This window comes from Myotis davidii, unplaced genomic scaffold (genome assembly GCF_000327345.1).
Source record: "Myotis davidii unplaced genomic scaffold, ASM32734v1 scaffold982, whole genome shotgun sequence".
Taxonomy (NCBI): Eukaryota; Metazoa; Chordata; class Mammalia; order Chiroptera; family Vespertilionidae; genus Myotis; species Myotis davidii.
The window spans coordinates 876,819-891,307 of record NW_006293848.1 but is presented as its reverse complement, the minus strand read 5'-3'; the positions used below and the strand labels follow the sequence as shown (position 1 = coordinate 891,307).

Genomic DNA, 14,489 nt, shown 5'->3' with positions numbered 1-14,489 from the left:
AGCCAACTAACCATCTCTCAGTTCCAAATTAATATGCCTCAGTAGACATTTATACAGAATCCAAAATGATTTGTGTTAAAAAATCCACTTATACACTAACATAACTTTTATTTCCATATTTAGTGCCTTCATAACTTTTTTTTATCAACAAACTATTTTAAAAGGTCAGTGAAATATAAGCAAATAATTGTATGTCCAGTTCTTCAGTCCGCAGTTCAACACTCTATTCACTGAGCCAAACTGGCTAGGGCTTGTCCAGTTCTTTATAACCTCATGATAATGCTAAGATCTTTAACAAACTTACTGTGAATCGATGATTTTGTATAGCACTTTTGACCAAATAAAGCAATTTAGAACAGATTGTTTTTCTAACCAATAAGCACAAATAATCGTATATTTTATCTTCAGTACCTTTTATGTACTATTATAAAGCTTTTCTATATTGTTATAAAAACTCTATTTTAAGAAAATTAAATTTATCATGATTTACAAGGTAAAGTCAGAATATGTCCCTATGAGTGAAGAAGTACAGTCAAAAAGTTTGTATTAAATTTTTAAAAAATTATTCTGCCTTGGAAATTCTATATTTTTCTACTTTTATACAAAGGTATCATGGACTTGGTTTCATTGCATTTGGATTGATGCAAAAGCACCATAACATTTGACTAACCTACTATGAGTAAAATGTTTCTAAAAGGTAATTATTTGTCCTATGTACTAACATTTTGGAGAAGCCAAACACTTGAAATAAACAGGGAATTGAAATACTTGATTTTTATTTTGAAATATCTACAAAGTTTTAGTTTTCCATTATACAAATAATTTTTCAAAATTCAGACATTATTCAAATGTAAGCCAGTACTTGTACAAATAGAATACACTCAAAGATAAAAAATATACATATTCTCTCAGCAAACTTTGTTACATAAATAAGAAAGATATGTACAGCTAGTATTTTAAATCTAAAAGTATCTTAACATTATAACCACATACGGAAGTTACTAAAAAATAAACACTACAGAAAAATAAAAGAGCAAAATATTCATTTTATGACATCTACAATTATAAAGATAATAGAAGCAATCTTAGGGAAATATATACTTCACACTGGAATCTTAATTTTTACTTCACTTAGAATATTTTTTGGATAGGTAAAATTCACAATTCTACCAACTATCCATAACACTAAAACAGAAGTTAGAACTTGTGAAGAACTTTATAATCTATGTCTTTATAATTTGGAATAGATGTAAAAAGAATTCTTTAAAAGTTAAATTTGTGTAAACCTGTGTCAAAATTTTCCAAGTAAATTGAATTGGCTATTGAAAATCAAATAGTTCTTCTTAAGTAGGAATTGTTAGGAAAAAATCCAAATACTTAAAAAGTCTTAACAGAATAAAGCAATAAAGAAAAGTTGTGCTAATAGTTCTCTAGATAAAAGCAACTCAAATAGGTGTGTTTAATTATGTTTTGCCCCAGAAATTCTCCTTCCTTTTCCGAGCTCGTGCCAGAGTTTGAAAAGCCCGGAGACTGGAAGCTGCAGAGCGAGCAGAAATCTCAGATAATCTGTCGTCTGCAATGAAAAGAATTATAGTCAATGTAAAAAAATCTCTTATAAAAATATTGTTTTATAATAGTAGCAGAAAAGTAAAAGCATCAAGCTTTGTAATGTCAATATTGACTGACAGAAAAAAAGTACTCTATTGAAATATAAGATACTAATATTTTCATAGTAAATTTACCAAGTTTACCATATTCAGAATGAAACACTTAAATGTTAAATGAGCATTCTGTCTCCTTCCTGAAATCCCACAATGTCATCACCTCAACACACGGCTTATGATTTCAGTATTACCTGGAAACAATTCATCATCAGACTGTCCTGCCCTACTTTAAAAAGTACAGTTGCTCTGAGTGAAAAGCTTTTTAAAACTTCTTAAAAACAAGATGCCATAGCTTAACATGGTATTTATATCACATTTCTAAAATAATCTTACTTAATGTAGAAATATTATTTGACTTTAATATGCTACCTTTCATTAGTACTGAAATTCCTCACTCTGAATAAGCAAATTTATTATAAGATTATTTGTAAACATTGTTCTTCCATTAAAAAGAAAACAGATTTGTAATACTTTAAGCAATAAAAAAATTTTTTTTAAAAAAGAAAGAAAACAGAACTGGACTCAACTTGTCCAGATATTTGCACTTGAAAACATAATAACTTAATCTCCAGCTCACTGAATTCTGAAAAAACGTCCCAAACATGCTAAGAGGAAAGAAAACCTTTAGTGTACATGAACTTAAAATACATAAAGTATTAATTTAAATTTACTTTCAAACCCAAAATTTACAAATTCAGTAATTTCATATTTCTAAGGATAAATTAAAATTGTCATTTTAGTTGTTCACATCAAGAATTCAAAATTTCTCCTGCCACTATTAGAAACAAATGAATTTGTCATCATGAAAACTACACAGAAAAAAAAGCTCATTTTTCAAAATTGTTATTTTTTTTTAGAATGAAAAATTGGTAAGAATATATCGCATTTGGAAAAATAATGGATACAATGCTAGACCAAATTCCACCTACACCGGGGGGAAAAAGAGAGGGTATGGACCTCAGTGTGATCTGAGGCTCAATCTTTTATCATCTGTTTGCCTTAGAAACTATTCACCGGGCCTTTAGGTCTCAGTTTACTCATTTGTAAAATAGAGATAACTTCACCTCCCTCAGAAGATTTCAAGGATCCAATGAAGTAACACCTAGTGGAAGTACTTTGTAAAGTATATAGTGCTGATCAATTGTAAGATGATTATACTATTATAAACTAAATGCCACATAATAAACCTCATACTTTTATCTTGTTATTGGACTGTGGAAATACCTTCATCATTATAGGCGTCATGCTGCGGTAACTGGAAATTGTTCTTCCTTGCTTTTCCCACTTAAAAAAATAAAAGGCACAAGAAATTATCTTTCAAAGCTACCCAACAGTATATCTTATTTATAGCAAACCCTTAGTGAAAGTAAGCTATCAAAAACTTTATTAGCCCTAGCAGGTTTGGCTCAGTGGATAAAGCATCCACCTGGGTACTGAAGGGTCCCAGGTTCAATTCTGTGCAAGGACACATGCCTGAGTTGCAGGCTCAATCCCCAGTAGGGGGCGTGCAAGAGGCAGCAGATCAATGATTCTCTCTCATCACTGATGTTCCTATCTTTCTCCTTCTCCCTTTTTCTCTGAAATCAATAAAAATATATTCTTAAGGCAACAGTGGAGGGAAACCAAGAAGCAACCATTTTGTTCTCCTCATGGCTCAGCATTTGGGAGTACTGAGTGGCACTAAAAGTTGAAGTGAGAATAAGACTGAACCAGGAACTGGTTGGATACTGGAAATATTGGGGGAAACACTGTGTAAAGTATATGATTGTCTAACCACTATAATGTACACCTGAAACCAATACAAAATATTAAAAGTAACTATAATTAAAAAATAAAAACTTAAGAAAAAAAAAAGACTGCCAGATCCTTATTTAAATTTGCACAGGTGGGTAACTACTCCTCTCCCAGAAGAGAAATGGAGGTTTCATCTCTAAAGGCTTATCAAAGTTACTCTGAGATCATATATATTAATCTTCTAAAAGAGAGAAAACATGTGATCTATAAAATAAAAACAGGATGCTGTATACAAAAAATTCCGTGTTAAAAAAATTCTTAAAAGTTAAAAATATAGCCAAATTCTTTTAAAAAACTCAGGAGAAAAGGAAAACGATAAAAAAAAAAATTGTAACCCTTTCAAATTAAAATAAAAAGACAGAGATGGCAGATAGGAGAGGTAATGTAAGAAAATAAGATCATGGTCACCGGGTCAACACCTGAACAATCGGTGTATCAGAAAAAAATGAAACAGAAAATGGAAGGGAAGAAGTTACTGACTAAATAATTCATGAAAATGTCCCAGAAGTGAGGAACTGAAAAGACCTACTGAGTATCAGCGAAATGAATGAAAAAAGAACTACAGTGAAGCCTTGACTTACGAGTGTCCCAACTAACGAGTTTTTTGAGATACCAGCTGTCTCTCGGCCGATTTTTTGCATTGAGTTGATAGAGTAATTTGAGTTAACGAGCTCCTTAACGAGGTCGGTCTTGGAATGAATTAAACACGTAAGTCAAGGCCCCACTGTACTGTAAAATTTCAGATCATTAGGTATAAAGAAATGATCCCAAAAAGCTTCCAGGAATAAAAAGGACCCATACAAAAGATGGAAAATAAAGAGAGTATCAGACTTCTCAACAGTAATGGTATAAGCTAGAAGAGAGCAGAGCAATGCCCAAGAAAACTAAAGGAAAACAATTCATTGAATTCTATACCTAGGCAACATTTAGCAATGACTGCAGACATTTTTGGTTGTCACACCTGAGGAGAGGGTGCTACTAGCATCGAGTGCATTGCCTGTATGTGTATGGGGAAGAACTGGAGACACACTTCACGATTATACAAAAGTAACCTTGGGTACAGGACAATGAACTAATCCAAAGATTAAATTCCTATTTAAAGAAAATACACTAATTAAAAAAATAAATAACATAATTTATTAATACTTAGTAGATACTTATAGCCTTTGTACCTACATGTGTAAGACTTTCATTTTAAAAGACAAAAAATTAAAACCAAAATAATTACCATTATGCTGAAATTCTGGATCTCTCAAACAGCCATTAATTCGATGACAGGGATGCCAGTAGGACGAAGCACAGGGTGGAGAAGGAGACCGCCCAGACCTGTTTGTTAGATATTCTGGAATTTTTGAAACTGGAAGAGTGGCTTCAGCAACTTTGGTGATATTAATTTCAGAATCTTCTCTTAAAGGCAGGGGATCAACTGTTTTTATACCAGCAGCTGGAGAAGTCAGAGCTACCACATGACCTTCTTTCTAAATGACCAAAAAAAACACAAACAAAAAAAACAAAAACGTGTGTGTGTTTACATATGTGTGTGCGTGTGTGTATAAAACATTTAAATACACACAAAAATAACTATAATAATAAAAGCATAATATGCTAATTAGGCTAGACGTCCTTCCGGAAGAAGCCAGGTCTGCGAGAGAAGCCTGGATCCCGGGTGCCAGAGGGAAGTCAGTGCCAGCAGCCAGGGGCAGGAAGGCCTACTTTTGCACGAATTCTGTGCATTGGGCCTCTAGTATTACTATAAAAGCAGTAGGAGATAATATGGGGAAACTTTATGTAACGTCCATATGGAGAAGGTTTTATAAGCCTAACAACCAATATAAACATATTTAGCTACAGAAAATATATATAAACATTAAAAACTAAAAGAAAGCCCTAACTGGTTTGGTTCAGTGGATAGAGCGTCAGCCTGCAGACTGAAGGGTCCCAGGTTCTATTCTGGTCAAGGGCATGTACCTTGGTTGTGGGCACATCCCCAATAGGGGGTGTGCAGGAAGCAACTGATCGATGTTTCTAACTCTATCTCTCTCCCTTCTTCTAAGAAATCAATAAAATGGAAAACCAAGATGGCGGCATAGGTAAACACCGGAGATTGCTGCCTCGAACAACCACTTCAAAAATACAATTAAAAAACGAACGGACATCATCCAGAACCACAGGAAGGCTGGCTGAGTGGAAATTCTACAACTAGAAGGAAAGAGAAAAGCACACTGAGACTCAGAGGAGGTGCGGTTCATAAGTAAAATACAGAGGTACAGAGGCGCATGCGGAGAGGGTTGGCGGCTGAGGACATGGTTGTCTTTTTCAATCGGGAGGGAGTCTCAAGCTCTGAGCTCCAGTTCCGGGCTAGTCTCTTAGAAGCAGGGCCTCTAAGGGCAGGACTGAGAGCAGCCATAACTGCTCCCTCCGCCCTGTTGATCCCCTGGGACGCTGCCCTGCCCAAGCCATGGAGGCTTTTGCATATGAAAGGCCTGGCCCTTTGCAATCTGATAATTACCTAACAAACTGCAGCTGGCTCAAGGCCCCAGGGCAACCTCCATCAATCCTTTTGGGCAAGCCAGAAACCCAGAAGTCATTAATGGCCTCTCACTCCTAGTATCCAACCAGCACCAAGCCTCAACATCGTTCCCCTTACACAATTCTTCAGTCTCATCCACTTCTATCTGTGCCAACCCTCCTTAGTTCAAGCCATCAACTACTGCAATGACCTTTTACAGGTATCCACAGCCTACTTTCACCTTCCATGGCAGCCAGAAAGTTCTTTAAAATATTTCAATGGCTCCCCATTGCTCTTGAGATAATAACAGAAATTCTCAATATTGCTATCTTTTCTAGCCTCATCTCGTATCTTCTCCCTGCCACACTCTATACTGGTCTGTTTCTTAAAATCCTAATTGTTCCTCTCTATAGGATCTTGGCATATGCTATGCTTCTCCTCCCCACTCTTTTTGCCTGGTTAACTCTTCCCCTTCCTTTATATCTCAACTAAATTGACTTCTAAGAAGCATCCCTGACTTCCAAGAAGCTTTCTGACTTCTAGAACTATGTTAATTCCTTCCAGAATAGCACTGTATACTTCTTTGAAACTTATTTGCTTTAACTTTACCTTTTTAGGGGAGAATTCTTTGAATAATGTGAATCTTTCTCACTGAACTGTAGGTTCCATAAGATCATGTAACATGTCTACTTTTGCTACTTCATGTGGATAAATGGATAAGAAACATTTGCCTAATGAATGAATGAAGTGAGCTAACAGAGATTGGGGATTTTTTGTTTGTTTGTTTTTGTGGTTTTTTATATATATTTTTATTGATTTTGGAGAGGAAGGAGAGGGAGAGGGAGAGGGAGAAACATCAATGGTGAGAGAGAATCATTGATCGGCCGCCTCCTGCACACCCCACACTGAGCCCGCAACCCAAGCATGTGCCTTGACCGGGAACTGAACCATAACCTCCTGGTTCATAGGTTGATGCTCAACCACTGACCCACACGAGCTGGGCCAGACACTGGGTTTTTAATATTATTTATAAAATGTATAAATGGTACTTGATTAAAACAATACCATGAAAATTCTACTCTATGAGTAAAGTTCTATGAGACAGTATTGTTCAGCAGTTAAAAATGTGGATTCTGGGAATAGACTGCCTGGACCCAGCCTGTCCGGCGATCAGCACCAATCTGTGGGGCAACTGGCGGGGCAATCAGGGGGCCCCCTGCTGGCACCTGCCTTGGCTGGCCTGGTGCTGCCTGCTCGCCAGCCCTGCCCCCCGCCACCACCGCCAGTCATCTCCTTCTGCAGGGCAATCGGCGGGGTGATTTGGGGGGCCCTCGCTGGCACCTGCCTTGGTACCACAGCTCCTGTGTTGAGTGTCTGCCCCCTGGTGGTCAGTGTGCATCATAGCATCTGGTCGTTACACCAGTCATTCCACTGTTTGGTTGATTTGCAATACTAGGCTTTTATTATATAGGATTCTCCCTAATTTCTATAGTAAAAAGAAATGTAGAATGATTTCAATTAATTTATTTATTGAAAACTTAATACATTTTAAATATTATTTAATAATTAGCTTTTCTAAGAAAACAAAGGGGAAAAAATGATTGCTGCCTCCCAGCAATCAAGGAGTAGAGAATGGAGAATAACCGATCTAGCTCCTGGTATAGCCCCTGGTAGTGCTGGTGGCAGTAACTTCACATCAAAGGAGTTCTAATCAAGTTAATAAGAATCCTGCTTATTTTAGAGGAGTTTATAATTAAAATGTTATAGCTGTGCTATATACGATGAGGAGGATATTGGCATAAAATGTTAAAGGACAATATTGCTCTATTTTAATTAATTACTTTTATTTAATTACTCAAAAACTTAATTCCATAATAAATTAAAATAATACATATAAATCCAGCTGCAAATATAGATTAGGGTCACTCATTTTAGCTTAGTGTAGTGAGCCCTGTGGGCAAAGCTAACTAGAAGCTCACTCCTTCCACATGACAGCCTGGATTCCTGAGGAAGTAGCAGGACAGTTCATGGGGGGGCAAAAGATTCCTATCAATATTCTGAATTCCTATTGTCATGCTTCTTTTAATAAACCAACAGCTTCTTATTAACCACGACTAGAACTCCCTGGGTGTGAATTTTCTGCCACCAGCACTACCAGGGGCTGTATCAGGAGCTAGATTTAGTTATTTCCCATTATCCACCCCCTTGATTGCTGGGAGGAAGCAATCATTTTTCCCCTTTGTTTTCTTAAAAAAGTTAATTATCAATAATATGTGTAACAGGTAGTATGGGTAAGTAACAGGATATAGTTTAGATACTGTCACTCCAGTCACACTCCTTCAACACAATTTAATGGGTACCAGCTATGAGCAGGTTTGGGGGACTTGACTCTAACCCATTCTCTCACCTCTCCCCAATACCTAATAACTCTCCACTGTGCCCTCTGGAACTTATGAATAGCCTCCAGCAAAATCCCCTAAAGAAATTCAACCTCTTCTTTGAATGTTCTCTATTTTACTTTAGCCACTTACTCCCATGATTATATGTTAAGCTTTGTCATTACTAGTAACTGCAACCTCTTCATAATCTCAACTTCTGACCACCACCCCCTAACTTTAAAACTAATCCCCACAGGTGCCCCAAGTCCAACAAGTCCTGCATATACCTTTACTCCCTTTCTCATTTGGTCTTACTCCCTTGACAAAAGATGAACCCCAGTTAAATCCAACTCTCTACCTATCCTGCATCTCTGAAGCCTAATATGCCTGGACAAAAACGCACAACCCATCCTGACTGCCTTACATCAAATTTGACCAAAAATTGATGTAAATTAGGAGCCAAAAATGGTTCCTAACGCTGCCCTGCAATATTTCACTTTCCCCGGCCCACTCACTCTCCTATTATCTGAAAAAATTATTTCATGCCTTATTCTTTCCTCAAACCTCCAAAATTTTCTTCCCCTGCCTCATTTCCATCAAGATCTTGCTTTATATTCCACCAAACGCAAAAGGGACTTTCCAAAAGCTCCCACATTTTCCTGTATTTCATCAGCAGTGCCCATAAAATTTGTTCTGCCTTCCCTTCTTTAACAATGAAGGAACTGTCAGTGCCTAAGGCTAACCCTTTCACATCTCTGCCAGTTCCTATGCCCTTTCTCCTAGTCAAGAACATCTTTCAAACAATTTTCCTCTCACTCCTGCATCATCTTTTCTCTCTCTTTAAAACAGACACCAGGGGGTATGAGGGTATGAGTTGGGGTGCGGGGGAGTGCAATAGGGGGATAAGGACACATATGTAATACCTTAATCAATAAAGAAAAAAAAATATTCAGAACAACAACAACAACAACAAACTGCTGTCATCAACATACAAATGTGCTCTTATCTCCTTTCTTGATCTCACTTCTAACTCCCACTCCCTTATGCTGCTCTTTTCATGGGAAAAATTCTTGAAAGAATTGTCTGTGATGCTGTCTCCAATTCCTCTCCTCTCTGTTCTCTTGAACTCACATGCATTTCGGCCTTTGTCCCACACTACTACCAAAACTGCCCTCTCTCAAGGTCATCAATAGCCTCCAGGTCGCTAAATCCAATAATCAGTGTTCATACCTTACTGACCCATCAAGTAGCATTAGCACTCCCTCCTCCTCGACACCTCCAGGAGACCACAGTCTTCTGTTTCCCACCACCTCATGGCTGCTTCTCTTCAGTCTCTTTGCTGGTTACTCCTCAACTTCCCAATATTAAAAGCCTGGGGCTCAGACCTATATAAACCTACTCTTCTCTAAAATCCACTTCCTTGATGACCTTTGCCAGTCTCAAGACCTTACATACCTGTACCACCTACATGATAAAGAGCCTTCAAATCTATCTGCAGCCCAGCCTCTCCTCTATACTCCAAACTCAATCAATTCCCTACTCAACATGTCTACTTGTATGACTAATAAGCTTCTCAACTTTAACATGTCCAAAACAGAACTCTTGGTCTTCCCTGATAAATCTTTTCCTCATACTGTCATCCCCATCTCAGTTAAAAAGCAATTCCATCCTTATTGCTCAGGCCAAAATTCCTGAGTTATCTTTGATTTTTCTATTATTCCCACCCCATATCTTATACATCAGCAAATCTTATCAGCTATACTTTCTATGAATATCCAGAATCAGACTTTATCATATGACCTCCATTACAATCCAAATGACCATCATTCTTGCCTGAATATTTTGACTCATATCACTCCTCTGCCTCTCCAAAGGCTTCCCATTTCATTAAGAATAAAATTGAAAGTCTTTGCTATGACTTATAAGGCTCTACACAATTTAGTGGCCCATTATGCCTCTGAACTCATCACCCATACTACTCTCCCTCTCTTGCTCTCTGTTCCTGAAGAAATGAGCTACCTTCTCACCTTCAGGATTTTGCACTTGCTGTTCTTTTGCCTAGATGCCTTCCTAGATATGCATATGGGTCAATCCTTCACCAACTTCAGATTCTGCTCAAATGCCAACCTCTCAGTGAGAATTTCCCTGGCCCCTTCGTATTCACTTGCCCTGTTTTATTTTTCTTCTTAGTACTTATCACCATCTACCATGCTACGTATTTTACCTAGTTATCCTGTTTGCTGTCTCCTCTACTAGAATGTAAGTTCAATAAGGTTGTATCTTTGGTGCTAAAATATAGCTGGAACACAATTGCCACACATTAGATAATAAACAGAACTGTTTTTCTTCTCTTCCTGTTGAGTCACTACTGACAAGATTTGAAAGTGTATAGCAGAAATACAATGTCAATACCAGAAAAAACAATTCAATGCTTCTGCCTTACTAAAAATAGTTAACAGATTATCTCCACATACGTTACACAAAATTTTCTAAAATCTGAAATTATCATTCATTTATTACATGTGACTAAAAAAATCACTTCCTGAAGAGATGTTTTCCCCTAAAATAGAAATAGTTACCTTCCTAAATTCACTCTTTGGAGTTTCTAAACCATCCTGCAAAGACATTCTTTTCCTCTGTTCCGGGACTAGAGGCTTCACTTTAGATGGAGACACTAAAACAGCACCACCTGGAAAAATGCAGATGATGACAAGTTTCAATTAAACTAAATTTTCATGTAGATAAGGCAGGTGAAATAAGAGCTGCATAGTGTTTGCCTATTACCAACAGCTGGAGTGGTAAGATCGTGATGAGTCCTTTGAATTCCACCAAGTTCTCTCAGCTTCGGAGTAGGAAGCCTGCCTCCTTTTCCTGAGGATACAGAAGAAGAATCTGACCTACAAATTAAAATAATCTATTATGAAGCAGTTCCTCCAGGAAATTTGCAATCATTGTGCAATAATAAAGTATAAAACTTTTAAGATAAGACCATCTTGTTTCTGAAAAACTAAATAAATCCACATGCAGGCAAGAGTGGCTGAAATACTGGAAAAGAGGGAAGATCATTGCAAGTCAGCAAGAACACAGCAGAGAATTCTTTTATTAAATCAGAGCCTAAGTCTCATTTAAACTACAAAACTCATGAAAGAATGATAAGGGAGCTTGGCCGGCATGGTTCAGTGGTTGAGCTTCAACCTATGAACCAGAAGGTCATGGTTCGATTCTGGGTTGGGGCACATATTCGGGTTATGGGCTCAATCCCCAGTGGAGGGCATTCAGGAGGCAGCTGATCAATGATTCTCTTTCATCACTGATGTTTCTATCTCTATTTCCCTCTCTGAAATATATATTTTTTAAAAGAACAATAAGGGATTTGAACTATGGACAAAAAGCACCAGTACCAATGGTAGAGAACCACTCCCCAAAGAAATCTGCATATAAATCAATAGGAATTAGCTATTTGCCAAATTTTTTTAACTTATAAAACACTAGAGGGGGAGGTCCCTCAGCTGGGCCTGTGCCCTCTCGCAGTCAGTGACCACTCGGGGGATGTCCGACTGCCAGCTTAGGCCCGCTCCCATTGCACTTGCCAGCGAGCCCAGCTTCTGGCTGAGTAGTGCTCCCCCTATGGGAGCACACTCACCACCAGGGGGCAGCTCCTGCACTGAATGTCTGCCCCGTGGTGATCAGTGCATGTCATAGGGACTGGTTGTTGTTCCATTCAGTCAACTTGCATATTAGCCTTTTATTATATAGGATTATCTTTTCATTCATTTTTGGTATAACCACCTGATATTTAAGAATATCAGCTATTTTCCTGAAATCATAAAGAAAAGTCATTCTTCCAGGCACATTCACAAATCTAGCAAATCATAATTAGCAGGACATAAATGAAAATAACATTCACTACTTCCTCCCCAAGTAGATCAGTATTCAAGTGTTCAATTACTAAGTTCAGATGACTCAAATAAAATTAAAAACCATGTAGAATGCCTATTTCCTGAGATTAAAATAAAATCTTTATTAGTCATAAAACCAAAAGCCCACTATACTTAATTAGTAACAAAATACATATTAACTGTGTATTAACAATGCTGCTAAATATTGATTAATTTAAAACTCTCACCCTTCTTTTATGTTGTCTGCCTTAGATTTTTCATGTACTTCCAACTTCTCTAACTCTCCCATATAAACCTGCTTGTCCCTTCCTCTGTCCTCTGCATCTTCCTCCTCTCTCGGCTGTTTCTGTATATTTTCATTGGTGACCTCTGCATCATCCCAAGCCAGACGCCTTCTCACAGGTACGGTGGGAGCATCTGACATGCCCAGTTTCTCCATGGTATTTTTCTGGGGCTGTTCTTCCAAGACAGGCCTTTTTTCTTCTCGTTTTGTAGAACATTTCTTCAAAGTCTTATGGCTTGTAGGATCTCTGCATAACAAAATAAGTTTTATTTTAAACTCTAACAGTTTGAGTTTTCTAGTTATACCAATTTTAATGACTCCATCATTCCCTTCCACTATTCACAACTATACATTTCCCACAGATATTGCCTTGCCCAGATATTGAAGAAGGAAATCTAAGAGTTCATTTTATAGTATAATATATTAAAGTTATGATCTGGAATTGCCATTAAAATACTTCAATATAAAATATATTTATCTCCTCTTACTCCTACCTTCACATATATATGCCTGCACTACTACTGACAAAATTCATGCATATCCCCTAAACTGGCATTATGCACATAAACTAGGACCAATGCCACATATTCTAACTTGCTCAATTAGAGTTTGTGCACAAACTCGAGTGTACTTGTGGATCTGGTAAGCTGATTCAAATTTTATACTTTAGATAGATTAATCTTTTCCAACATTATTAAAGAACAGGTTTTGTGATGAACTTAAAATCAGATGTCACATAATTAGAATTTATAGTTTAATTTGGTATGTGTGACTATGTTAATACACTGTAACAACTAAAAACTTTTATTTGCTACAAGTTAATGTGTTATCCTATTTAATAAAAGAGAAACATGGTAATTAGCCGTACCTCTGCTACCCTTCCCATTAGCTAATGAGCAGGATATGCAAATTAACTGCCAGCCAAAATGGCGGCCGGCAGCCAGGCAGCTTGAATCTAACATGAGGCTTGCTTGCTTCAGTGACAGAGGAAGCTAACGTTCCCCGCCTGCCGCTGCTGGCCTCTGAGCTTGCAGTTTGAAACACTGTTACAAATATAGAAGCTAAACAAAACCCCAGAAACCTGCTTTCGCCAGTCGGGATCTCAGAGCTGGAGTTGAAACAATGTTTCAATTACAGAACCCAAACAAACCAGATACCTGCATTCAGCAGCCCTGGAGCCAAGCCTCAGAGCTAAAGGTGGCCCAGAATAAAAAAAAAAGAAAGGAGCGGTTGGGAGCTTCAGTCACCCGCCAGCCTGAAAACAGCCCTCAGCCCCTCACCCAGACTGGCCAGGCATCCCAGTGGGGACCCCCACCCTGAAGGGTGTGTGACCAGCTGCAGACAGCCATCGTCCTCTCACCCAGGCTGCGCAGGCAGGCACCCAAGCGGGACCCCCACCCTGATCCAGGACACCCTTCAGGGCAAACCAGCGGCCCCCACCCGTGCACCAGGCCTCTATCCTATATAGTAAAAGGGTAATACACCTCCCAGCACCGGGATCAGCGGACCCACGAGGCCTCCCACCACAGGGATCAGTGTGACAGGGGGCAGCGCCCAAACCCCCTGATCGCCCTGCGGCTCTATGTGTGACAGGGGGCAGCGCTCCAACCCCCTGATTGGCCGTGCTCTGTGTGTGACAGGGTGCGATGCCCCAACCACTCCCCATGGGCCCTGCTCTGTGTGTGATGGGGTGGAGCCATAACCTCCCCATTGGCCCTGCCCTGAGTGTGACAGTGGCGGTGCCCCTACCCCCTGATCGGCCCTGCTCTGTGGGTGATAGAAGGCGGTACCCCACCCCCTGATTGGCCCTGCTCTGTGCATGACAGGGGGTGGCACCGCAACCTCCCCCATCGACCCTGCCTTGAGTGTAACAGGGGATGGTGCCCCAACCCCCCAATCGGCCCTACCCTGAGTGTGACTGAGGGTGGCATCGCAACCTCCCAATCTGCCCTGCTCTGTGCA

General features: G+C 38.8%; 1 protein-coding gene across 1 annotated transcript in view; it reads right to left on the bottom strand.

The window, feature by feature from the left end:
* Nucleotides 1-802: 802 nt before the first annotated feature.
* MDM1 (Mdm1 nuclear protein) overlaps nt 803-14,489 on the bottom strand; it is a 39,507-nt gene continuing 25,820 nt past the window's right edge. Inside the window, exons 10-15 of the mRNA XM_006767778.2 lie at nt 12,472-12,774; nt 11,130-11,242; nt 10,925-11,034; nt 4,687-4,936; nt 2,889-2,948; nt 803-1,573 (exon numbers count right to left, since the gene is read on the bottom strand). Of these exons, the coding sequence (XP_006767841.1) occupies nt 1,464-1,573; nt 2,889-2,948; nt 4,687-4,936; nt 10,925-11,034; nt 11,130-11,242; nt 12,472-12,774 (946 nt within the window). The 3' untranslated portion in view covers nt 803-1,463. The remainder of the gene's footprint in view (nt 1,574-2,888; nt 2,949-4,686; nt 4,937-10,924; nt 11,035-11,129; nt 11,243-12,471; nt 12,775-14,489) is intronic.